Here is a 26,477-nt window from a genome sequence, read left to right on the forward strand (position 1 = left end):
TTCATGTTAATGTGTATTTAAAGACATTTAAATTTGTGGAAAAATGTGAATATAAAAAAAATGTCGAATCAACCAAAACTTTGCGACCCCCTGTTGAAGACCTCTGGTTTAGAGACCATGGATCTCGTGCCTGCTTAGAGGAAGAAGCTCATTTCTCTTTGCATCACTATCTCACAGCCGTTTTCAATTTGCGATTTGAAGAGTCTGACAATCGCCTTTACGTACAACGCTTTGTTTGCACTCGTATAGCGTGTGTGGATGTGAATTTAGATGAAGTCACAGCTATGACTTTGGGATTTAAACTATCATCCATGCCTGGCAGGTGGAATTGCTGATGGTGCGAGTGGTTTTGTATGTACAATGCATGTGTGTGTTTGTTTGTTTTAATCTTTAATACCGAGTTCTTCAACAGGGGGTCCGCGACCCCTAGGGGGTCCGCAGAGGGGGGGGGGGGGGTCGCAAAAGTTTTGGCTCATCAGAGATTCTCCCCGCAATTTTGAAATGTATTTAAGTACACATTAACATGAATCCAACAGACTAGCCGCGTTTACACATTTCTAATCGGAATAGATCTATTACTATCGATCCGGATGTACTACATATTTGGCATTTATAAAAGTGGTAAGCGTACGTTCGTATGTCCCCTCGCGCACACCTGACACATCAGGACTTGCTGCGACATTTTTATGCATTTGATTTGAATGAAAGCCCAGCAGGAGAGAGCTTTTCTCTGCCTGCTCCTTCAATTGAGGATAGCAATGTGACGTCAGTTTCTCGTCCGGTCTTTTAATCTACCCCCTCCTCCGCCGCAAACAATACGTACTTGGATGAGAGTGCGCAGCCAAGACTGTTGGGAGAGAGAGAGTGCTGTTATGTCAGGGATAATGTAGAGAACGCCGGCCATTATCGGGAAAATAAGCAATCAGCAGAGAAATGGTCCGCCAAAGACGTTGACGTCGCTTAGCAACCGGACACGCTGGGGTTGATAAGTTACCGGACTATTGCGGAGTGATAAGAAAGACACTAACAAACATCTCTAATTTTCGTTTCCACATTTATGTTTTAAAAATGTATATTTGAATAGCTTTTATGCATGATTCCATGCAATTGACAGACATTGTTGATCTTGGCAGGTATCCGTTTATTATGTTATGTTATGTTTATGAATGGCAGTGGCATGGCACCCTACTCACTGTACCTTGCACATGTTTAAAATAAAAAAATGAATATATGAACCTGTGTATTATTTGAATATCTTAGTATTGAATGCAAAATAACAAGGTACATTTATACATGGCACTATAGGACCAATTTAATATAAAATACAATTTTATACAATATATAAGTAGGGGATCCCCGCTCCATCTCTCTGTCAGTTTGGGGGTCCTTGGCCTGGAAAACATTGAAGTCCCCTGCCGTAAACCATTAAAATCCTTTAAGAATACAAAATTGAAATCTAAAACAATTGAAGATCTGCGGTGTTTTGACTATGTGTGGGGGCACACACTCACACACACGGCTCATAGTAAAGTAATCGAAAAAAAACTAGGATGGTTTACATTTCCTCACTAACTCGTTATCAATGTAGCATGAGGAACCCTTGTATACTCGAAAAAAAGAGTCAAACGAAATCAACACCCTTCTTTCCCAAACAGATCAAATCTTTGGCTTCATCAACATGTCAAATAAACTAAATGTGTTGTTTTCTGTAATGAAACAACTGACTTGCATAATCATACTGGTGTTAAAGCGACAATTATGTCTCCAGACACGGTTATGGCTTCTCCATTCCTATTAAACCAATGCAGAATAACAACTATCAACTAACAAATGTTGCCGGTTGTTTGCCAACCCAGTCAACTTTGCCAGACCAGAACTATTCAAAAAAGAATATTCATAAATTGGTGGAGCTCAATAGTTTCCGATTACTTTTTCTATTTACTTATTTTACTCCAGTCAATTAAATCAAGTAACAGCTCAATCTGAGCGATATGCAAATATGTAGTTTATGCAAGGGGTTACGTATAGAACGCCGGTCATTATCGGAAAAATAAGCCCCTTCAGGGCGAACCGGGCCCTGAAGGGGCAAAACAATGAAACCTTGGGGCGAACCGGGCCCCGACGCGAAGCAGGGGGGCCCGGTTCGCCCTGAAGGGGCTTATTTTCCCGATTTGTCAAACGTTCTAAATGTGTACAACCCATTTTTTTGCAGCCACTGCAATACGTCGCACAAATTAATTCTTCAATACATTGTGGTCACGATGCATTGTGCCTTTACGTGGCATCCCCCAACAAACACCCCATACACTGGCACAATATATTCAAAACTAATTTGTACGACCCATCTTTTCCAGTGGTTGCAAAAATGGGTCGTAAAAAAATAAACGTCTTGACTATATGGCGCCAGTGTTCTGAATCCCGGGACCGACTCCCGAGGTGACCGGACACTCACGATCTCCCCCTCCTTGCCCCCGAAGTCCAGGCACAGCATGCGGATCCCGTCGTCGGACGACATGCGGAGCTTCTCGAAGGCGTAGGCCAGCAGCGCCGCCCGCCCCTCCTCCTCCTCCTCCCCCCCCCCCGCCACCGCCGCCGCCGCTGCACTCCCCCCCCGCAGGCCCGACGGGGGGGTCGGCCAGCACGGAGAAGCCCTGCTCGTAGTGGACCACCAGGCGGCACTCCTGGCCCTGGTACAGGCAGCCTGGAAGACACCCCATGGGTTTAAAGATTCATTTGTGCACTTTTGTGATTTATGATGAGGGTTAGAGAGACAGGAAGGTATGGGAGATGGAAGGGAGGTCATGCAGCAGATGACCACGGGCAGGAATCGAACCCGGGTCCTTTAGGTAACGCGCTCTACCTGGTGAGCCACCGAGACGCCACCGGTCGCCCCCCCCCCCCCCCCCCCCCCCCTCCCCTCCCCATGTTTTAGTGGTTTTTCTTTCGGCCAAAGTTGTTCTCGCTTGTCTCGATTCAAGGATTTCTTTTCCCTCAGCGTTGTGAGGAACATGTCGGTATAGTGTGAATATTACCACAATTTGGATTTTGTCATGTGACCAGACTTAACCTTGACAGACACCCGGGACAGGTGATGCAAATACAATCTCCACCTATTACGTCATGCTGTATTGAAATGAACACTGGGACACTTCCACCCCCTCTTCGTCCTAACTAACACAGTTCCATTCTTACACTGAACAGAAAATAGCAAACACATGTGGAACACACCGTGGGAAAAAAGGTTAGATTGACCCAAACAATGACCCCATCGAGTTTCAATTGATGGATTGAACTCTGGAGGCGACCACCAATGCAAGGCAAGCCTCGGTAGGGTAGCATGGTAGGCTACCATCCTATCCCCCCCCCCTCCCCCACACACACACACACACAACCCCTTCAAGATTGCAACATCTAGCCCAAAGCCCACGGCCGTGTCGGTACACAGAAGGCAATTAAGGCATTTTTTTTAAATGCAAAAACAGACTTGGGTCCCTCATGAAGCGGGCGAAATGGCAAAGCCACGCCACATCGGCGCCACATCGGCGCTCTGTGCGGTGTGCACCATTAAAAACAATAGGGTTCCAATTCTTTTTTGCGGCTCGCACTAGAAATATGCACTGAAATTTATGCTCCTTGTGCTTTGGGTGTCATTCATAATAGAGGCGGACAGTCTCTGTCACGCTCCTCTGGTAACCTCAGTCTTCTTGTTTGGTCTTGCAGAGTGCGGGCCGATGCAATCTCTGTGTAACCGACGGCTCTCTCTTTGCTGTAGGAGCCTCGTGCCCGTTCTTCTCACTCTGCAGCATTGTTCCCCGGGACTATCAACATGTGCACAGCCCAGCTGTCATCACCACACCATCGCTCTCCCACCACATGAACACGCCTTCTCTCACTCTCTACCCCCCTATCTGATACATCTTCATTTTTGTTGTTGTTGTTGTTTGTGTGTTTGTGTGTGTGCGTGTGCGCGTGTGCGTGTGTGCGCGCGCGTGTGCGTGTGCGCGTGTGTTTGTACACAACTAGAGAAAACCCATCGTTTACCCCAGTGAAGTGATACTTGTCTCCAGTTCCTCAAGGTAATTGAGGAACTTGAAGTATTTGTTCAACATTGTGCTCCGTTCTAAACCTTGAGAGTATCTAAACAAACAAGCGCTGCTCTAGGCTTTAGAGAACACAGCGTTCCTCGTATACAACAGGAGATGGATTGAAGAGACACAGAAACATCTTTGCTTTACAACATTTAAACAATGTCCTAACGCACTTTGACAACCACGTTAGTGCTTGCAAATAAGGACATATGTACCACCGGGATCACTAGTGGTAATTCTACGAAATAATTGTTAAATATCATGATGTGCTCATGAATTCAACCGACCATTTTTAAAACGTCCAACTGTTGCTATGATTTGCTGTAGGCCTATCTGATTGTGTCCAGAGGCATTTTGGTCTGTGCCCGTCGGTGATGTTCTGTGGAAGTCGAAAATGAACAGAGAGGTTTATCGATTAATTGCCGTTTGCAATTCGGCGATCTCAGGCTAGCCTAACTGAGGGTCATTACACTGAAGTATACAGACATTTAAAACTGAAGCTAGTTTTCCTATTCACAATTTCTAACCTCAGATTAGATCATTTGATATTGCCATATCTGCTCATCTTAATTAATTTATACTATAAAACTGGCTATCAAGATAAGACGATATCGTAGTTCCAGAATGCTTATTTTATATCCCTGAAGTCCACGTTTAGGCTTCATTAGGGGTTGATAATTAGTATTTTGGACAGATCGCCTCAAACAACAGATCTCCTCACACAACAGATCTCCTCACACAACAGATCTCCTCACACAACAGTCCTCTGCTCCTCCCCTCAGCCTCCCAGCTCCTCCTCATTGTGCTAATGTCACTGCTGATCAATACAATACAGATGAACGGGAGCAGACAGCTGATCGTCTCCTAGCCCTACGCTGGGATGGCTGTAGCGTGATACACACCAACACACAATAGATGTCCAATATCTTTCTATCAATCTATATTTATGTTTGACATCCATTGTGTGTGACTGGCACACCAGAGCCGGCCTCGTGTATGAAATTAGCTATTTGAATAAAGTCGCCTTGCCTTTCTCTCTACACCAACACAGTTCCACACATGCAGTGTGTGACACACCCACACACTAGGCAATGACTAGGGGCCTTGTATCATCACAACGGGGGGAGACAGGGGCGGGGCTGGTGGTGGTGCAGGTGGTCGAGGAGGTGGAGCTTGAGGAGGTGAGGTTGGGGGTGGAGGAGGAGGAGGAGGAGGAGGAGGAGGTGAAGTTGGTGGTGGAGGTGATGGAGGAGGTGGGGGTGGTGGTGGAGGTGAGGATGTGATGTTGGTGGAGGTTAGGGAGGAGGTGGAGGAGCTGAGGGTGGGGGTGGTGAAGGTAAGGGGTTTGGGAGAAGCTGTGCTGAAGACTTCGGTAAACAAAGTGTGATTGCAAAGGGACTCTGGAGAGCACAACACGACTTTAAGTCAGAGGAGAAAAGTGGGTTGCCATAACGACCGCTGGGAAGAAAGTTATTTAAGGATACATGGCGATTATTTCACGATCCGTCTCCACCACGTTGTGTTCGTTACGCACAATAAGCGTCATGCTCGATGTTTACGGGTCTAAATCTTCCCAAGCGCCGGTGAGAAGACGCTCCCTCAGACCTAACCTGTACACGTACTTGCGGCAAAACATTGTTAGTTCTAAAGCAGCCGCTGTTGAATCTGTGCATTTTAAAAATCAGCTCTGGCGGCGCGAGAGGAGCTACGCTACGCTAGTCGCAAAGACGCGGGCAAGCTTCCAGAGCTATTAACAAGCAGTTTGCAACAACAGACTCACTTTTGTTATTTGTTTTTTAATTTGGGGAGAGCATTTTGTTGTTATGTATCACATCCTGAAACATTGAGAAGGTCGGGCCACCTGTTGCTGCACTCTTGCGTAGCCAGGACTTGGTGACTCGGGAAGGTGTAATTATAGATAGAGATGTGGGACCGTAGGGAGACAATAGAGCTGCCACAACAACAATGTCCTAAGAAGAAAAGACACGCATAGCGAGAGAGAGACATGGTGCGAGAGAGAGAGAGAGACATGGTGAGAGAGAGACATGGTGCGAGAGAGAGCGAGAGAGACATGGTGAGAGAGAGACATGGTGCGAGAGAGACATGGTGCGAGAGAGAGAGAGAGAGACATGGTGAGAGGGAGACATGGTGCGAGAGAGAGCGAGAGAGACATGGTGAGAGAGAGACATGGTGAGAGAGAGACATGGTGCGAGAGAGAGAGACATGGTGAGAGAGAGACATGGTGAGAGAGAGACATGGTGCGAGAGAGAGCGAGAGAGACATGGTGAGAGAGAGACATGGTGAGAGAGAGACATGGTGAGAGAGAGACATGGTGCGAGAGAGAGCGAGAGAGACATGGTGAGAGAGAGACATGGTGAGAGAGAGACATGGTGCGAGAGAGAGCGAGAGAGACATGGTGAGAGAGAGACATGGTGAGAGAGAGACATGGTGCGAGAGAGAGAGAGAGAGACATGGTGAGAGAGAGACATGGTGAGAGAGAGACATGGTGAGAGAGAGAGAGACATGGTGAGAGAGAGACATGGTGCGAGAGAGAGCGAGAGAGAGACATGGTGCGAGAGAGAGCGAGAGAGAGACATGGTGAGAGAGAGAGCGAGAGAGACATGGTGAGAGAGAGACATGGTGCGAGAGAGAGCGAGAGAGAGACATGGTGAGAGAGAGAGAGCGAGAGAGACATGGTGAGAGAGAGAGAGCGAGAGAGACATGGTGAGAGAGAGACATGGTGAGAGAGAGACATGGTGAGAGAGAGACATGGTGCGAGAGAGAGAGCGAGAGAGACATGGTGAGAGAGAGACATGGTGCGAGAGAGAGAGAGAGGGTGCGAGAGAGACAGTGAGCGAAATATAGCGAGAGAGAGAGACATAGTAAGAGAGCGAGAGACACAGCGAGAGAGACATAGTGAGAGAGACAAAGGGAAAGAGATAGCAAGAGAGGGAAACATAGCGAGAGACATAGCAAAAGAGAAAGAGACACAGCGAGCGAGAGAGAGACACAGCGAGCGAGAGAGAGACATAGCGAAAGACATAGCGAGAGAGAGAGTCACATACACAAAGAGAGCAAAAGAGACTGAAGATATTGTCAAAGATACCAGGACTGCCAGTTTCCACTGCAGTACACAAGCAGACTTAAGACACTCGTACACATAGAAGGATATCCCCAAATCCCCTTCTGTAAATAACTGATGTTTTGTCCACATTCTCCATATGGCTCAGAAATGCTTGTTTTTTTGCAGTTGCAAATTGTACCAAACTGTGGTTGTATTGTTGTGTTGAGAGCACTTAAGTGTAGTGTATATATTGCCTTGCAATTTTAAAGTGTTTCCAATCTAACGATGATTGTCCATTCTCTAAGGGTAAGTAAACCCCCATTAGAGCAGTGCTTCTGCCTAATAAAATAATAAACAAAATCGATTCAAGAAGTGGTGACAGTTTTAGCGTTTTTAAAAACAGACACAATGGCTTCCATAGGAGCAAGTGTGAGGGGGCGTGGCCAAACGTTGTTAAAAACCCACGTCGCCCTCGCTTGGGCTAGGGTGGGCATCCAATAGTAAACGACCAATCCGGAGAAGAGGTTTTAGCCAGAAACCATTGCATTTAACAGAATTTCCCCCAACACAACACAGAAATGTTCGCCAATATTCCCTTAAGACCCAAAAGGTCTCCTTCTACTCCTGTCCCCGTTCTTTACGCCTGTACGGTTCAAGAACAGAGTTCACACTGTACACGGTAGGAGCCCCAGCTGCTGGACCACTCACTGGTGCTGACTTCCCGGATCATCTCGGCCGAGGCGTGACAGCCGGTGACGATGTGCCTGGTCCACGCCGACAGGTCCTGGGTGGTCTCGGCCCGGAACAGGTGGGCCTCGATGCCGAGCCGCGTGCCCGTCCGGGTGGCGAAGGACAGCTCTGTGCCGCGATGGGGCGACCCCCCCCCCCGGTCGGGTCCGGAGTGGACCAGTCTGTCACACACAAACACACACGTCACACATGCACACTTATTTTTGAAGGTTTTATCCTTTTTATTGCAGAGTAAGATAGACAGGAAGGTATAGGAACAAAAGACCACGGTCAGGAATCGAACCCGGGTCGTTGCGGTGAGGACTGAACCTTTAATGGTAGGCGGAGTGCCCCTGTGGCGCCCCACACATGCACACTTGTGTGGGGCGCCCCACACATGCACACTTGTGTGGGAGAGCCTCGAGCAGGATGGCGCTGGAGAAGACGGTGAAGCTTTATTGGGGGGGGACTCTTAGACACGTGACAACGGTCTGATCTGGCCGGTTCATGTTTCCATTTCCCGCTTAAGATCCGATTTCTCACACTGAAGTTTCTCGACGAACAGCACCTGGCCCGTAGGATCTGTCCTCGCCAACTCAGCTTTCCAAGCGGGTAATGTGGATCGAGCAGTGAGTGCGGGGGAAGCTTTGACTAAGGGTCATTATCTCAGGTCCCCGACAAAGCGAGAAGAGCTGAACCGCTGTCTGCTGCACTTCAAAAACAATGGCAGTGTCCGACGCAAGTGTAGCAATCGACGAGGCAATCGAAACTCAATTATCTGTAATCGACCGAATAACCATGTTGAAAGATGAACCGAGCTGTACCCTGAAGGCAGAGGAGATTTTATCGCTTTTCTTCCAACTAGACTTGAAAAGAGCGGCACTTAGTTCTTTAATCTGACTGGCTGGAGTTTTCTTTAACCGCGTAAGACTGAGACCATATGTTGGAATCAATTACTGGCCAACCAGACCGATCTTTAGCCAGGGACTGAAATGTGAACTTTTGAGATTAGGATGGTCTCACGGGGGTAGGTTACCCACCCCTCTGGTCCAGTACTGGTCCGGTGGTTAGGATTAGAGGAGCTTACCATAGGTGCTCCTCAAAAGGAACATATATGAAAAGGGGAAGAAGATGAAACACAAATAGAGAGTGACAGGTCCAAATCATGTTTTGTGCAGAAGCAACCTAACAACTAGTATAATTACATAAAAGCCTGTCTGGGTGCAGGAAGCGTGAATAGACCAGGCTTAGAATTAACTCTGGGGTTGCTTGGAATGGAGCGGTGGGTGACAATAGAAATACCTTGGAGCCAAAGCGCATTTACGTGGACATACAATCACAGAACAACGGTGAAGATCAACGTCATGGAGATCAATACACAAATCAACAAAAATTTATTTGAAAACGGATATACCGATAATTGAGTGAAGATTTACAATCTCAATCAGCAAAGTTTCCAAAGTTATCAAATGTTGCTCAGGACTACCATGAGACCGGTGGAGAAATCCCACCAAACAATGGATTGCATTGTAGGATGGCAGACGCAGTAAATAATGACAGAGACATGACCTCATCCTGCAAAAAGCTGTTTCCTAGCACCCGCTATGTGTCCTGTCCAACAACAACTGATGCGAGCCAGCATGTCAAAGTAGCTCTCTGAGATATGATACAACACGGCTCTCGGGAAAAGGGGCTCTGGATTTATTTTTAAGTATATTCTATTTTTTTTTCAACATCACTAGACATTTAAAGATTTGCCAGTCTCGCTGAAGCTGTATGGGATGCTTTGGTTGAGCTGTTTATTGTTCCTTCCTTTATTCTTAGGATTTAGTAAATCCATGTTTCTTTGAAGATAGGGAGTGTTTTATTTTAAATATGCAGTCCATCAGTGCCAAACGAAAGACAATTCAAGGTTTCTTATGTTTAACAGTTGGTAGGTTTGTATTGTGGGGTGTCCGTGTGTGAGAGAGCAAACAGAGAATAGGCGTGTGTGTATATTTGCTTAAGGTATGATTGATGTGTTTTTTCTGTATGTAACAGTTAACAGACCTAACTGTGTGTGTGTGTGTGTGTGTGTGTGTGTGTGTGTGTGTGTGTGTGTGTGTGTGTGTGTGTGTGTGTGTGTGTGTGTGTGTGTGTGTGTGTGTGTGTGTGTGTGTGTGTGTGTGTGTGTGTGTCTGAGGCTGATGGTTTACGTATAGGTGCGTGTGTTTAATAAACCTGTTTGTGTAGTAGACCTGTGTGTATAACAGAGGAGGAGTGGGTGTGTGTGTTGGCCTAATGTGGTAGGCCTACAGTCATGATTAGGAGACATTGGTAGGTTTTCCCTGTCTTGCCACCTCTGTCCTGTAAAGATCCTGACACTCAAACCATGGCTGAAATGCAATGGTTTTACATTAATCACTTCTGAAAAGACGACTTTACACTCTGCTGTATTTGTTTTTTGCTTTGAACATGGTTCAAAGCATAATATCCTACTTATTATATCATCGTGCACATATTAATGTATGCCAATTTGTCACGGTTACTAAAATAAAACTGTATTTTAGAGATAACAGGTGTTTCCCCAAAACACTATGCAAAAATTCCACTTTCTATCGTACGTGGGTAACAGTCTTTTTGTGATGACCTTGTTAGTCGCAGTGTGGAGCCTTCTCTGGGCAGTGGTTGACTGAGAGAGAGTTAGGCTTCCCAGACACCAATGGTATCACGGTTCGGTGCGTTTGGATGCTTGGAGCTCCGTCTGGGCAGCGGGTTAGTTTGATGTCCGCGTGCAAGAGAGGGTTAATATCTTCTCAGTATAACACCACGGTGACTGGTGCATTTCATTTTAAAAACCCTCACTATATCGCTCGTACACAATGACGGTACTAAAATAGTTGCCATTGGTCAAAACACCGAAATACCCGTTTTAAATCTCTCAGTGTTAGAACTCCAACCGGGTTCACTGGCTCTTTATTCAACAACATACTTGAGCAAACTGTGTTTGGCCTGAAGGTTTAATTTAAAATGCACCTGGTGCCCATCTCATTTCTAATCAAACTGTCGCTGTTTTTCTCTGTTTCTGTGTGTCTCTGTCTGTGTTTCTGTGTGGGTTTCCGTGCTTCTGTCTGCGTGTCTCTGTCTCTGTGTGGGTTTCCGTGTGCGTGTGTGTGGGTTTCCGTGTGTGTGTGTGTGGGTTTCCGTGTGTGTGTCTGTGTGTGTCTCTGTGTGTACGCACCGTGTGGCTAACAGTGGGAAGGTGTGCTCAGGGCTTCTCCAGTGTGTGTGTATGTGTGTGTACGCACCGCGTGGCTAACAGTGGGTAGGTGTGCTCAGGGCTCCTCCAGTGTGTGTGTGTGTGTGTGTGTGTGTGTGTGTGTGTGTGTGTGTGTGTGTGTGTGTGTGTGTGTGTGTGTGTGTGTGTGTGTGTGTGTGTGTGTGTGTGTGTGTGTGTGTGTGTCTCTGTCTGTACGCACCGCGTGGCTAACAGTGGGTAGGTGTGCTCAGGGCTCCTCCAGTGTGTGTGTGTGTGTGTGTGTGTGTGTGTGTGTGTGTGTGTGTGTGTGTGTGTGTGTGTGTGTGTGTGTGTGTGTGTGTGTGTGTGTGTGTGTGTGTGTGTGTGTGTGTGTGTGTGTGTGTGTGTGTGTCTCTGTCTGTACGCACCGCGTGGCTAACAGTGGGTAGGTGTGCTCAGGGCTTCTCCAGGCCTCAGGCCTCCGGGGCAGACTGCTGTACAGCAGCAGGTCCTTCTCCGTCACCACCACCAGCACGGGCTTCCACTGCTCCTTCTCGTTCTCCGTCTGACATACACACACACACACACACGCACCCAGAGTGAAACATGATATGCTTCATCGTATGACTCATACAAGTTAGCAGAGTTAAAATGCATGTAAATACTTTTTTGTTGTGTTTTAGTGTAGTTTTTATTAGGGTGTGTGTGTGTGTGTGTGTGTGTGTGTGTGTGTGTGTGTGTGTGTGTGTGTGTGTGTGTGTGTGTGAGACAATGTACTTATGCTAGCCTGGGAACAAGAAGATTCTGCGGGCTGATTCCCCTTCGGTTCTGACAGACTCCAGTTGACCAGGCCCGGGTTAGGCAAATCGCAACCGTTTATCCAAAAGCCTTTCTTTAAAAGAGGAACAACTACCCTTGAATATTCTTTTCTTGAAAAAAAATCCTGCGTTTTCCGCACTTTTGACTGGATTTGGTCAAAGTTTAATTTCAGCTCGGAGCTACATCACACCTTTTGCTCTGATTGGTTGTACGACTATCCACTCGTGTCCGGAGGCATTTAGCTCTGCCCCCGTTAATAAAGCCCCTTGACTTCCAGACTACTTTGCATTTGCGACTTCTACGCTGCTGTAGCCCCGGTATTCCCCTTCAGGGATGAACCAAGTGCTCTTATTGTATCATAAATGAATAATGATCTATAGATATATCCATGGTGGCAGAGAGGGATGTGCCATGGGGAGAAAAAGTGAGAGGAAGCACATTGTTTTTAAAAATGTGTTAAAACTTGAATGTCGCAGTACATTATATAGTTGCTCCGGCGCTGCCCACATCCACTATTGAAATATGCCTTGTTAAAAGGGTTCTACAGCAAGAGATGACAGCCGAGGAAGGGCCCGTCGGCCCAGTAGAAAGCAGGGCGGTGCCGAGGGTCTGTTCCATTGATACAGACAGCGGTAACTGCTGGTGTCGGAGAGTATTGAGACCCACTTTGGGGCTTTTTTCTCATTTCATTCCAATGCATAATACATCTCTCACTCTCTCATGAGAATCGGAACAATATTATCTTTCGCATGTCATGATTTGTCAGGATCTGTGCATAAGGCAGTTACCCGGGTAGGTAATCTTTGTGCGGTGTTTGATCGTGAACGGGGATAATGCCATCCTTGAGACGGAAGATGAAAAATTATTTACAAACTCACAACGTATTCAGAAAGGTCTTCGACAATGCTTAGGAGCATTTCAACAGACCATACATTTGTCAACTTAGACTACGGCAGTTTGGTTTTGCTACTCTCCCTGACCGTATTCTAGACTGTAGAGAACTGCTGGACCTTCGTCCAACATCGCTGGGCTTAAAATAGTGCAGCAAAGAATAGAGGAACTGAGAATATTGACTCTGCATTATCAAACTCTAGTTCCTGTTTGAGACATGGGTGCAAATTCAATTGAACTTGAATCCCAAACAGGGCTTCACTCACTAGTGAAAGATAAATCCTCTTTTTGTAGTAGATGCCCTTCATCAACCCTTGATGAATTAGCCTCATGGTAGCCTCATTCCAAGTCTAATGGTGCAATCAAAGTAAAAGGCAACTCCTTGATACGAAACTGCTGCATTGGCCTTGGAGGGCCATTGGAGATCAATGGATCTGCAGGCCGGCGGACAACGCAATCTCCAATTTCACTGTGAAGAATGGTCGGGATTTCCTCAGCCCTTAAGAGGCAGAGCCGTTAGTGGCTGCTGCCACCCGATCATGTGTGATGTCATCCAAACAGCTGAATGACACAACAAAGACCAGTGGGAAGTGATCCACTGCCCACTCCTCCACCACCACCACCACCCACCCCACCCCACGCCCCCCCCCCCCCCCCCCCACCCCCCCACCCCCGGCCGGAAGGAAAATCCACTGCATTGTGCCCGCGGGCCAGGACACTAAGATACCACAGCCACTGAATGCGCTAAGCGCAGCATAACAGGGAAATGCCCTTATATGACTTTGTGTCTTACTATACGGGCCAGCAGATGATTAAACGCTGACACAATGTTTACCAAATACAGGCACGCAAATGCAATTATGTACACGGGCAGACGCCTAACGTTTAACCTAATCTCCCTGCCCGGGTTTCCGAACACGCACACGCCCACACGCACAAAGAAACGTTGGAAACATTATGAGATTAAAAAAGTAACACTGCACACAAGTGAACGAACAGCTCCTCCATCATGTTCATACACTGCTTCTCTGAGGAAAGCCTAGACCTTCTAATGGAGAGCTGGGGAGGTTCAGTGCAGACCCACCAGAGAGGGCATCACACGGCTGCAACACACTCGCTAAGGACCAGGGACGGCCGGGGGCCCCAGGCAGACAGTAATACCAAGGTCCACGAAGCGAGCATTCTGAAGGACGCTGAGTAATGATGACCTAAGGTCTGGAAGAGGCAATAAAGATGAGCCAATCTACTGAGCGGCTGCCAGGAGCTGAGTGTACCCCACCACGAAGACAGACGTGACAGCTGATCACACAGGGTTAAACTCTGGGGTGTCTGAACTCTCTACTCTCTAACATTACTTAAAATAATAATCATCCCCTGTAACTCTGGCCGCCAGACATCACAGAGATCACCACGGAAACCAGACGAGCAATACGGTAATCCTCAATGGCAGACACCTTTATCCAGGATTCATAAGGGAGGTTGGTTCCGTGAATACCAACTAACGGGAGCAGTGATTTTCTCAACCACCGGGCTTTAAACCAATACTGGGCCGTGGACCAGTGGAACCCTGGAGACAGAGATTTTGAAAACAAGCCTGAAAACAGTAAACAACACCTAATGATGACTTCCTTAAAATTCTAATATGTTCTATTATCATTTGAACACTATTTTTTTATCGCAACCAATTAAATTGAACAGCAAAATGAGCATATGGGTGTCATCGGCCCAGCTACAATTGCCCAAATGGTATGTATGTTTGCATCGGCGCCTTTAGTCAACCACATATGTGTCATATAATACGCATATGTCAGAATAAAGGTTTTTCACAGCCTGTTACTATGCCGTTTGCGGTTGTTAATCATGATGCACATCCCATATAAGGTCACGGCCTTATATGGATCACTGATCACTCTACCTGCATTGAGCTGAGCTCATCTGAAGGACAAGAGCTGCCCTTTGTAGCAACGTTTCAGCCAATTACATTTCAGGATTTTAAAGTTCAAAGTTCATGGGTCGTCTGTTAAACATTATGCTAAGAATGTGTTGCTAAGTAACTGCATTGGTATTCATTGTATGGAAGGCACAATCACAGAAGGTTAGTTTGAGTGTGAGCGTGCGCGCGTGCATGTGTGATAAAATGTGGTTGGACACCTGAGACGCACACAGATACCAGAAGCTGTACCTTTCCTGCGAGCCACCCCAAGTGGCGTATCTCCTTGCTGCCTGAAACACCCGCCCTTGTAGCGTTATGGACGAACTCCGCCAGGCCCCGCTAGCATAGGGAGACAATCCATGGATAGGGTTAGGGATCGTACAATAATACATGGCTAGGGTTAGGGATCGTTCAATAATCCATGGATAGGGTTAGGGATCGTTCAATAATCCATGTATAGGGTTAGGGATCGTTCAATAATCCATGGACAGGTTTAGGGATCGTACAATAATACATGGATAGGTTTAGGGATCGTACAATAATACATGGATAGGGTTAGGGATCGTTCAATAATCCATGGATAGGGTTAGGGATCGTACAATAATCCATGGATAGGGTTAGGGATCGTTCAATAATCCATGGATAGGGTTAGGGATCGTTCAATAATCCATGTATAGGGTTAGGGATCGTTCAATAATCCATGGATAGGGTTAGGGATCGTACAATTACTCATGGATAGGGTTAGGGATCGTACAATAATACATGGCTAGGGTTAGGGATCGTACAATAATACATGGCTAGGGTTAGGGATCGTACAATAATACATGGATAGGGTTAGGGATCGTTCAATAATACATGGACAGGATTAGGGATCGTACAATAATACATGGACAGGGTTAGGGATCGTACAATAATACACGGACAGGGTTAGGGATCGTACAATAATACATGGATAGTGTTAGGGATCGTACAATAATACATGGACAGGGTTAGGGATCGTACAATAATACATGGATAGGGTTAGGGATCGTACAATAATACATGGACAGGGTTAGGGATCGTACAATAATATACGGACAGGGTTAGGGATCGTACAATAATACATGGATAGGGTAGGGATCATACTAGGGATGCACCGAAATGAAAATTCTTGGCCGAAAGCCGAAAACGAATGTGGCTTTTGCCGTTTTTCATTCATTTTGCTTTAATTTTTCACCATTGCATAAATCAAACAATTAAATGTCCTTTATAAACTTTTTTTCAATAAAAGAAAATCAATTACAAATTTGATACAATTTTTTTATTGAATACTGAACGTTTTCTAACATTCCAGCAGACCTTATAGCAAGAATTTAAGAACAATATACCTTTAAATAAATGAGTAAAACAAAATAATTATTATTAATTTTATTTATGATAATGTTCGGTGTTTTGGGCCATTTTCGGCCGAACATTTTCGGTGGCCGAATATTCGGTGCATCCCTAGATCGTACAATAATACATTCATAGGGTTTGGGATCATACAAGAAAAAATATTTTAAGGTTTACACTAACACTTTCCATTACAATGTAGTTGTACGCATGCAGGTACTGTCTTATAAGCAATGTAACATCATGCAAAAGTATGTACTCTACGGAACAGCACAGAACATCGATACACACATTGTGGTAAAGGGGTAACGATAAGGAATAGCCAAAGAAGCGAGCTCCACTCTAGGGTAGGTTTGGGTTAGGCTGGTCCATAACGTTACAAATTAAGTACATGCGGTTATGGGGCGTTGCATTGTTTATTACATGTGCAATTACACTAACAAGGTCACTAATGGAAAGCATTACCCTATCTTATGATCACATTGCAACTGCAAACTATTAACAACGTTTACTTAAAGTGATCACGCACTATACTGGCCCATTTGCATCCACGCGTCACTGAAGGACCGAATGACAGCTCAGAAAGGAAACGACAATGGAGGAATGGGGATGTGATATTTAACCATTTAAACACCAGCTTGTGAATATATCAAACCCTTCGGCCTGACGCAGTCAAACCGAACTCTTTAATCTGTTAGATAGATAACAAGCGATAACATCCCGTAAGCGGATGTGATTAGAAAGGCCCGCGGCGAAAGCAGCTTTGATCTTCAGAGGCAGGACAAACACAAACACAAAACCAACAAACATAAACAGAGGCGAGGAGAGGAGAGTTAAAGGGAGGGGTGGTTTTGGGTAAGGTCTGAGGTACGCAACACACAAACGGTGGCGTGTCTTCAGGAGGCCTCGGCCCTCTGTGGAAGCCTACCTGTGTGAGTGCGGCGGTGGTGGCGTGCATGGCGGAGAACCAGGCCTGGCTGGTGGCCCGGTCGGGGCAGCGCAGCACCAGGGTATGGCGGGCGTCTGAGGAGTGCAGCTCCACGTGCCTGCCGCCGACCGCAGAACCAGGGGCGAACAAAACATGTGCAGTTCAGACGATGTGCACATCCAGACGGTGTGATTTGACCCATGAGAAGTGATGATAATAATAATAATAATAATAATAATAATAATACGTTTACTGCACACACTCAAGGTCGCTTTACAGTGTCATGAGCACATACGGAACAACACAAAGTTCAACAACAAAAATACAAATTATAATAAATTATACAGAGGGTCTATGCAGTATTGGAAGAGGAGAAGTGTTCTTGAAACAGAAAGGTCTTGAGATGAGCTTTAAAAGAGGGAAGGAGGGACAGTCATGGGGGGGATTGAGGAAGGGAATTCCAGAGTTGGGGGGCAATGGCGCTGAAAGACCTGCCACCCAAGTAATTGCTTGTTGTCAGTGTGGTGTCGAGGTAGGAAGCTGATGTTAATTAGCACCTTGTTTTCGGTGTATTTTTGTGTGTCCTGACAGGTCAGATTTTTATACATTAGTCTACTTATGATCATTTACGATTAAACTGATCGTTATCTTCTGCTTTTGGGTTTAGTTGGTTTGTATTGCAATTTAATCATCCGCAAGTATACATGAATGTACAAGATCCATTGGTGGTTCTTACAATAGTATATATGTCTACCTCTCTTCAGTTACAATCAGACAAAAGCAGAAGGCTCTATCAGGGAATCAGAGAGAGCCATATGTGTATGTCTTACAGACGCCAACTGATTATTTAGTAGCGCAGTATCAAAACACTCACGGACAGACGGTGGCCAGATATTAGCAATTGTAGCGAATAAATATATTCTTTCAGCAGGATTCAGCTAAATAAACTACAGCATACTAATGCCTGCTGCATTAAGAACTAGAATTACATGCAGACTCGCCTCGTTTGAAGGAAAGTAAAGTTTCATGGAAAAAAACACGGTTGTTAGGGGATGCGAGCAACACAAATAAGAGTGAATGGGTGTTATTCTAGATATCATCCACGAGACTTATAGGGGATAATTTTTTACCAGTATAAACCTCAGGGCAATACCCCTACTAAAACCTGACAACAACAAGATAAACACCTGGACCCACTGCCAAAGGATCTAATATGGAGCGACCGAGACAGGAATTAACTGTAAATTAATTTGGTCCGGCCTGACAAATCACCTTAAAAGGTAATCATTCTTCCCTTTATTCCTAGTAATCGTCAAACACAGTCGATACATTCTACACACTGACAGTGTTGACAATGATTATGCCGCAATCTTCCTGAGATTTAAAACTAAAATGTTTTTATTAATAAATTAAAAATGATAAATTAAGGTTCAATAAAAAATAAGACATTCTTTTGACATTCTGGAGTGGAGCCATCAGCGATGTTCTCTGTTGCTATGGGGATAAACTCTCAAAAAGGGCCTCTGAACCTTGAAGCAAATACATTTTTTAAAAGCATTAATACGTCTTACATGATCTTCATCATGGTAATATATGCCATTTTACCACATTTACTTCAATAAGACCAGAATTATGAGAAAACAGCGGTAAAATCCTAAGGTTCGGCCAACACCACCAACCAGTTTGTGAACATTCTGCACTCTGCTCCAAACTGAAGTTGCGTTCTTTTCGAGACGTCGAAGTGCCTTTTCAGAGGCACTCTGACTTCAGGATGAAGGGGACACCGGTGGCGAGGCGTGTGTGGACGGTCGGAGCTCTGTCTGGGCAGCGGTTGATGATGATGTCTGCATCTGGTAGAAGGGCTAACACTTATAGTATAACGCCACCCACGCATTAGATATACAACAATGGGCCTAGCTTAAAGAAATATATCACCACGTCACCGTGGGTCCCGGCCATGGGGACACCGGGCACCTCCCCTCCCTAGAAGTCTCCGCTCGAACAGTGGGGTTTACTTACACTTAAAGAAACGGCTGACTCAGATGCTAAAAATACCAAACCAAGTAATAGCTGTTCCATGCTCCCCAAACCTCCATCCCCCTTCATATTTTAATGTGTAATTATTCCAAGACTCTGGAAGAAGAAAAGGAAAAGATAAACACAATTCACGTGCATCCCATTTTCCCTCTACTGTGTGGGCTGTGTGGGGAAGACCTCTCTCTCTCTCTCTCTCTCTCTCTCTCTCTCTCTCTCTCTCTCTCTCTCTCTCTCTCTCTCTCTCTCTCTCTCTCTCTCTCTCTCTCTCTCTCTCTCTCTCTCTCTCTCTCTCTCTCTCTCTCTCTCTCTCTCTCTCTCTCTCTCTCTCTCTCTCTCTCTCTCTCTCTCTCTCTCTCTCTCTCAGATGAGCTCCAGGTGTTCCCGGGCTAAAAATAGATTAAAATGAGTGGGGGGGGGGCGGGGGAGGCTGGACCAGTCTTGGCTGGTCCAGCCAAGTGTGTGTGTGTGTGTGGTGGGCTGTCAATGCTGGTGCTTGTCCCCGAGTGGGACTTCGACTGCTTGATGGGTGGGGGCCAGACCCAGGAGGCTTTGAAAGGAAGCAGTGGAAAAACAACAGCGAGGAAGCCGTTTAGGAATCGACAGAACCCTCTAGACTACATAGAGGACTTCATTCAGACGACACGTCCTTCACGTGTCCTTTCAGCCCAGAAACCTCTCGATATCCAGCACACCTTGATGTTTCGTCAAACCCACATCAGAACTGTGTTCTCATCTTTTCCCTATGGGACTATTGGTCCTTGCTCGTGTTGTGCTTTTGCAACTTCTACTTGCCCCTTCTTTCACTGGTGAAAACATAACTACACTACACTATGTTTGATACACTAAAACGTAGCATATTGTCCAGAGATACTCAAGAGTTACTGTGATGTGAATGGGACTGCTGTACACGGTGCTGTAGTATTCTAGGTTGGAGCAACCTCTGGCTACAGTATTTGAAAGCTCTGGGCTATGTTTACCCTTAAGTAAGCTCTAAACTGAACCGTCTAAATAGCATGAGAAAATGTCAAACAGTGGCATCGTTGTTTAGATAAGGCACCGTACAAAGGTTCAATGACGTCAATGCTGGGTAGTTATCGTGGAAGTGTAAAGAAGATTCTTGGCCCAACGATGAGTAACTTAATAGAAAGGACTTTATCCCAGCGTAAAAATGACGTAAAAAAAAACACAACTTCTTTCCCTTTCCTTATTGTCTCTTCTGGGTTCTTCTCGGTTTTGCCTCTCATGTCAATATTATCCATGCTCATCCTTCCCCTCTGCAATCCCGTTCTCAAGCTTCCCACTAATTTATTTATTCTCTTTTTTCTTCTGTGTAGTTCCCCCGCTGGCTTTGGCCCTCTCTCCTTTAGCTCCTCTGCACTCCAAAATAAACCCCAGCCTTGTCTTCAGCTGTCTGTCAGCTTAAGCTCGTGGGTGCTCGCAGACATCTGCCGCCCTGAGGAAGATGCTATTCCACGGGGAAATGCAGAACATTACTAATTATAGTAACGGAGAGACAAGCACCCGCTTCCTTCTCGGAGGCTCACATGCTCAACCGAGCGAGTTCGCCCTTTTGACCGCTCCAACTCCACCACTGGCTAATGTTGAATGAAACACGGGAAACACAGCCAATCAAATACAAAGGCTCGGATTCTAAGATGAATCGGTTGGGGCTAATGTGTCACGAACATGTGAACGCCGAAAGTTGAAGTCGAGTTTAGTTTTCTCCCTCGAGGATACTGACATGAAGATGTGCGAACATCAAAAGCCTAAGGGTTTGTGTTGTTGTTTTTTGTGTTTTTTGAGTGAGGTATCTCTTAAACATTGACCAAACGGAACGCTGACTGGACATAATTGTAGCCTAGCACAGCGAAGATTAAATGTGAATAATAACACCACAGCAAAAACATAATAAACGGAAGCGAGTAGTCAACTGGTAAATTAAACAACCTTAAACAATATTTAAAACACGGTGACGAAACCAATACTGGTCTTAAACGGCGAAGTTCCTTGGCAAAAGAAAAAGTATCCATTTTATCTTTACTTTCTGTACTTAAGCTCCAAAATATAACTTGCTTGATAGAATGATGGACAGATTAAACCAAAGCAAGGCATTCACATCTAAAGAAGATACAAGTCGGATGAATTTTATAAATTATTTAGGAAATAGGAATTCTATCTTCATGTTTTACAAAGATACTGAGTTCATAACTGGAAGCCTTGCTCTACGGCATTTGCACACTATTGTTGAGTTCGGTATTTGACCATTTCCTTCCACTCAGGTGTAGTCACTTCAGTCACATGACTCACGGTATACAGAACAGACAAAAAACCCAGGTGCTGCAAAATATCCTAACAAATGTTATCTTGCTTCTCAAATTCCCCAAATATTACTTGAGCTGGAGTTTGTGTTTCCTTGCCAGCAACAAAACAATATAACTCATATAAATTGGCATTGGCAAGAATGCAGCACAAATACAACGTGTTTATTTCCTGGTTTTGCTTCTGTTAAAATACATTTGCCATAAATGATGCCAACAGCATCTCTGGAGAAGCCTTCTCATCTTGCCCACAAGTCCTGACTTGTGTTTGTGTGATTGTGCGGCAAACGTTTACGTTGTTTTGCTGCACATTTAAACTGTTAAACAAATCCCGGACGTGCCAGGCATGAAATGTAACTTTGAAGCGTCTGCTGTGTATTGTTGCAACGTGACTTTGATGCGGTCTCTGTCAACCAATAGCTTTGGAGGAAACGTGAAGTTGAACTATCTTTCAACAAAAAAAACATGTATGCAAGGACGCGGGTGCACACACACACACACATGCCCCCAGACACAACAAGCAAGCAAGTACAAACACTCACTCACTCTGCAAATGGCTGGGAAGAACAGGAGGGATGGGAACGAACAGTGGATGGATCAGAAACCGACCCGAATTGCAAGAAGCAATACAAAGAACCCAATATTTCATCCACTTTCCGTCTCGTATGTTTTTGATGAATCCCTGATTTGATGAATACTGTTATTGTAACCTTTCCATGCTAATTGGGTATTTGTTTGTCAAGTGACTTCATTAAGTTTAGGAAAACCAAGCACAAAAGGGCACGAGGCCAAGAGAGAGAGAAGATCAGATTTGTACGGATGGACATATTCAGTTAACTAGTGATGGAAAACAAAGACCTCCCGAATGGGAACACAAATACACAAGGGAGGGAGAGAGAGGGGGAGAGGGGGATAGGACGGGGGAGACAGAGGAGAAGTAACAGAACACGGAGCTACAGAAGGAAAGCATTCTACCCAAAAATCCAATATATGCCAGGCCAACGTCCCACTGGAGAACGCATCATGACAATAATAAAACACAGGGTCTGTGATTCAGTGTGTGTCGGTGTGTTCGTGTGTGTGCCTCCCCCCCACCTTTTGTCGGGGTCCACCTCCGTCAGGGAGCGGGTGACGTAGCACATCTTGAGCGGTATGCAGCGCCGGTCGCCCTGCAGGGGCAGGGACCGGGGCGGTGTGGGGGCGGAGCCGGGCGGGGCCACTGGGGGCGTCTGGAAGGACGGAGAGAAGCCCAGCCGGGGCGACTCGGGGGGTGGCGTCTCCCAGCCGATCTCCGACACCGGGGAGCCTCTCTTTACGTAGGGCGTGGCCTCACGCATGTACTTCACTGGAAAGGAGAAGGAAGCTTCAAATTAAAAGTTCTCATATTTTTCCTTGAGAGTGACCGACTAAAACTGTTGCCTAAAACTCTCTCCTTCTCCAAATGTTCTGAACTCTTTCCAAAAAAGTTCACCCCGTTCACCCCAAAATGGTCCAGACTTTCCCCTCGATACCAAACTCACTTCGAGTGCATGGAAAACGCTCCATTCTTCATCTAATTATGCAACACATGACTTTCACAAAATAAACAAATCAAAATCATTTCCACAACCTCAATGTTGCAAAAGCCTTTTCTGAAGGTTAGCACTATTACAGTGATTTAATTGGGCTTGGGGGAAACCACAGTCACACAGAAGGTCATTGGCCAGGTTTAATTTTATTGAAAACATTTCCAACATGTTTGTGTGCATCTTCTCGCTAGTCAACACACTTGATTAACAACACATACATCTGTATTCAAGCCTGCCCTAGATAGAAGACTTGAGAGACACGTTCACATCTTCTGAACCCACACAACATTCAGTAGGACTACTTTCTGGTGCACGGAGGAAGGCGGAACATCTTTGTAGGGTTTGCATCCCTCTTTAAAGAACATCATTTAGAATTCAGTTTGATCTGAACACAAACTAGTTCAATTAGCTTACTCAGTGCATTAGGTGGTAATTTTAATCTTCCAAACCTGGAAAATTAAATCTATACCAGAATGAACTACTTTTTCCATATCTGGAAACGGGAACTCGGAAAGGATGCCAAATTAAAAAAAAAGAAGGAAATAACTAAAGAGTGCAGTCCTTTTTTGTTTTGTTTTGTTGCCCTAAATTCTCTGGGACTCCCAGAAAGCCCCGGTTGTTTAATTGGCATTTCCCAGTGTAGTTGCCAGTTATAATTGGCATAATGCCGGTGGCATTTGTGGATCCAGCGAGTAATCTATTCCTCTGGGTGGCAGCGGGGGCATCCGTGCAGCAACCCAGTAGTGAGAGTCAGTTCCCACAGCAGTCCGTATAAAACAAGGCTGACTGCAGTGCCAACCCGCAGAAGAGAGACAGGGGGATAGCAAGGTGAGGATGTACCAAGGCCACTGAACAATGAATGAGTGTGTCCTGAATCGAACCCCAGCAACGACGCGTTCCAGTTTCACATTCCATCACAACTCGACGCACGCGCACACACGCAGGACACACACGGACACACACGCACACCTTGCCATTGGGTGAAAAGTATTTAAAGAGAGCATCATGGGGAAAGTGAACTTCAGTGATGTGATGTGATGTAATGCCTAATGACTGGCCATGACTAGATGTCCAGTGTGTATAGAAAGAATCACTAAAGAGGTGGATGTTTAAGGACTGTGGGAGGAGATGGTTTGTGGCTACATGGACTGGAGGAGCCTACCACATGAAAGTGAGGAACAAACCAAGGTCAGTGAATCACAAACAGCGCAGGGGGAGGAATTCAGACTGACGAGTGAAAGGGAGTCTGCTATACAGATAAGGCCCAGTGAATTTCCTCTGGGGGACACACACACACACACACACACACACACACACACACACACACACACACACACACACACACACACACACACACACACACACACACACACACACACACACACACACACACACACACACACACACACACACACACACACACACACACACAAACGATGAAGGGCCCTAAACCGGTACTTGGATCCAAACACTGGAATCCTAATAACATATGGACTTCATGACTACATGTGTCTGGGAGAGAAAAGGCAGAAATTATTTGCCTTTTAAAATCATCAACGTCTTTAAAGACAAAACGTAACAAAGGAAGAATGATTTAATTCACACAGAAGGTATTCATTGAATCTGCTGTGCAAGTTATGGGTTTTTTCACAGAACTTGTTCATAAAGAATACATAGGCAGGCTCAGCTAGTCGGCTACAGTGGGGGCATAGAAAGCGCATTTCTGCATGAAGGAGACTCAGTCTTTCCTTTCCCGTGGAGGCAGACCTCCGATGGGGTGGGGTCTGCATGCCCGTTAGGCTGTGTGTGCACGTCCTCTGGGGTCTGTTGATATTTCATTAAGCGAATGGGAGTTAAGTGTGCATGAACTGCTGCTGGCCTACTCTGTGATAATGAGCCAAACATATTCTCAATATTGCACGATATATATCAAAATTCGGGCGGGGAAGAGAGGGTGGGGTTTGGGACCACTCCACCATCTATTCAGAGCTGTGGCTGAATTAAAGCTTTATTCGCACAATTATGAAGGATAGAAAGCTTTAAATAAGGTTTCGCCCTCCACCCCAGATTTGCACACAAACACGCAAGTTGTTAAACAAACCCAAAGGCGTCCCTCCTGTTTCCTTCTATGTATTAAGTCATTCAGAGTATATCATCAGAGATATTGCTTATGTTATAGCAAAAGTTTAAAGCTGAATACAATCCCAGACAATACCAGAGTCACAGCCAATAAGAGTTCCATTGAAGAGCTTCATTTCTTCACACACTTGCTCGAGTTAAAAAACTTTATTTGCTATCTTCCCTTTGTTTATCAGAGGTGTTAATAATTTATACAAATAATGTACGGTTAGTGTTCAGGCATTAAAATTGCTTGTTTGCGCGCACACACACACACACACACACACACACACACACACACACACACACACACACACACACACACACACACACACACACACACACACACACACACACACACACACACACACACACACACACACACACTGTTGGTTGTTTTGCAGCATCATCAGCACATTTGCTAGGGCATAGTGTGAGTAGACGCCACTTGGGGACCTTACAGGGCAGGCAGACAGATAGGGCCAGTCCCAGTTCCTACTGATAATGCTCAGCCAGGTCTAACCCTGTTGGGCCTCGGGGGAAACAGGGGAACCGCTGTGTGCATGCATAGGGGTTAGAAAAGTTTCACTTTAGGACTTTTCTCTTAAAAGTGTGAGAGAGAGGGGTGGGTTGGGGAGAGTGGAGGAGAGAATAAGGACCCCACTATAGCTCAATCACAACAACATTTCAGGGGAGGAGCTGGTTCTGATTGCAGCAACCTTTCTTGGCCAACGGGTAGGTAGGTGGACAGACACCAATGTAGGTAGGTAGATAGATACATAATATATCCTCCTGGGAAGATTGGTGGCATCAACTTTTTCATTTAAACTCACTCGGTTAAATGAAAAGGTAGATTTTTCTAAATCAGAAAATCTATCATGTAATCAATTTGTGATTCCACACGAGCAGACAACCACTTGTGCTCAGTGATTTCCAAGTAGTTGGATAATTATTTGGCCTTTAAAGCGAGATAACCAATGTGACATGATTACGAGAGAGACTTCATTGCCACCGGGGAAGTTTTGGATTCACTCAAGCACGGCCATATCAGCAGTGCGATAATTGGGGAAAGTGTTATGATAACTGCTGTCCATGAATGTGTTTTGGATATGACAGAAATTTTCCGTCTCAGCTAAAAGTGTGTCCAAAGCACGCCGTCTATCTACAAACACCGGGATGGAACAGTTCTGCTGAGACCAGCCGGATAGGTGCCATCATCTAATACCTATGAGGAAACACTCAAGAAAACAGTCACTGAGCATTTAAATGTTCTCAGTGACCTCATCAGATGATTATAGGTGGTGCATGAACATTGATTTACTAGAAACAGGTGCCGGTGTCTCTGGTTCTGTGATACAAATGCAAAACAAAGCTCAGTCCTAGCTCTACTTGTATG

At 45.5% G+C, this 26,477-nt stretch overlaps 1 protein-coding gene across 1 annotated transcript in view; it reads right to left on the reverse strand.

The window, feature by feature from the left end:
• sntb1 (syntrophin, basic 1) overlaps nt 1-26,477 on the reverse strand; it is a 30,023-nt gene that overhangs the window by 1,504 nt on the left and 2,042 nt on the right. Inside the window, 7 exon segments of the mRNA XM_056601849.1 lie at nt 2,453-2,590; nt 2,592-2,701; nt 7,861-8,063; nt 11,527-11,663; nt 14,991-15,080; nt 17,041-17,158; nt 22,491-22,740. Of these exon segments, the coding sequence (XP_056457824.1) occupies nt 2,453-2,590; nt 2,592-2,701; nt 7,861-8,063; nt 11,527-11,663; nt 14,991-15,080; nt 17,041-17,158; nt 22,491-22,740 (1,046 nt within the window).

This window comes from Gadus chalcogrammus, chromosome 11, assembly GCF_026213295.1.
Source record: "Gadus chalcogrammus isolate NIFS_2021 chromosome 11, NIFS_Gcha_1.0, whole genome shotgun sequence".
NCBI classification, from domain to species: domain Eukaryota; kingdom Metazoa; phylum Chordata; class Actinopteri; order Gadiformes; family Gadidae; genus Gadus; species Gadus chalcogrammus.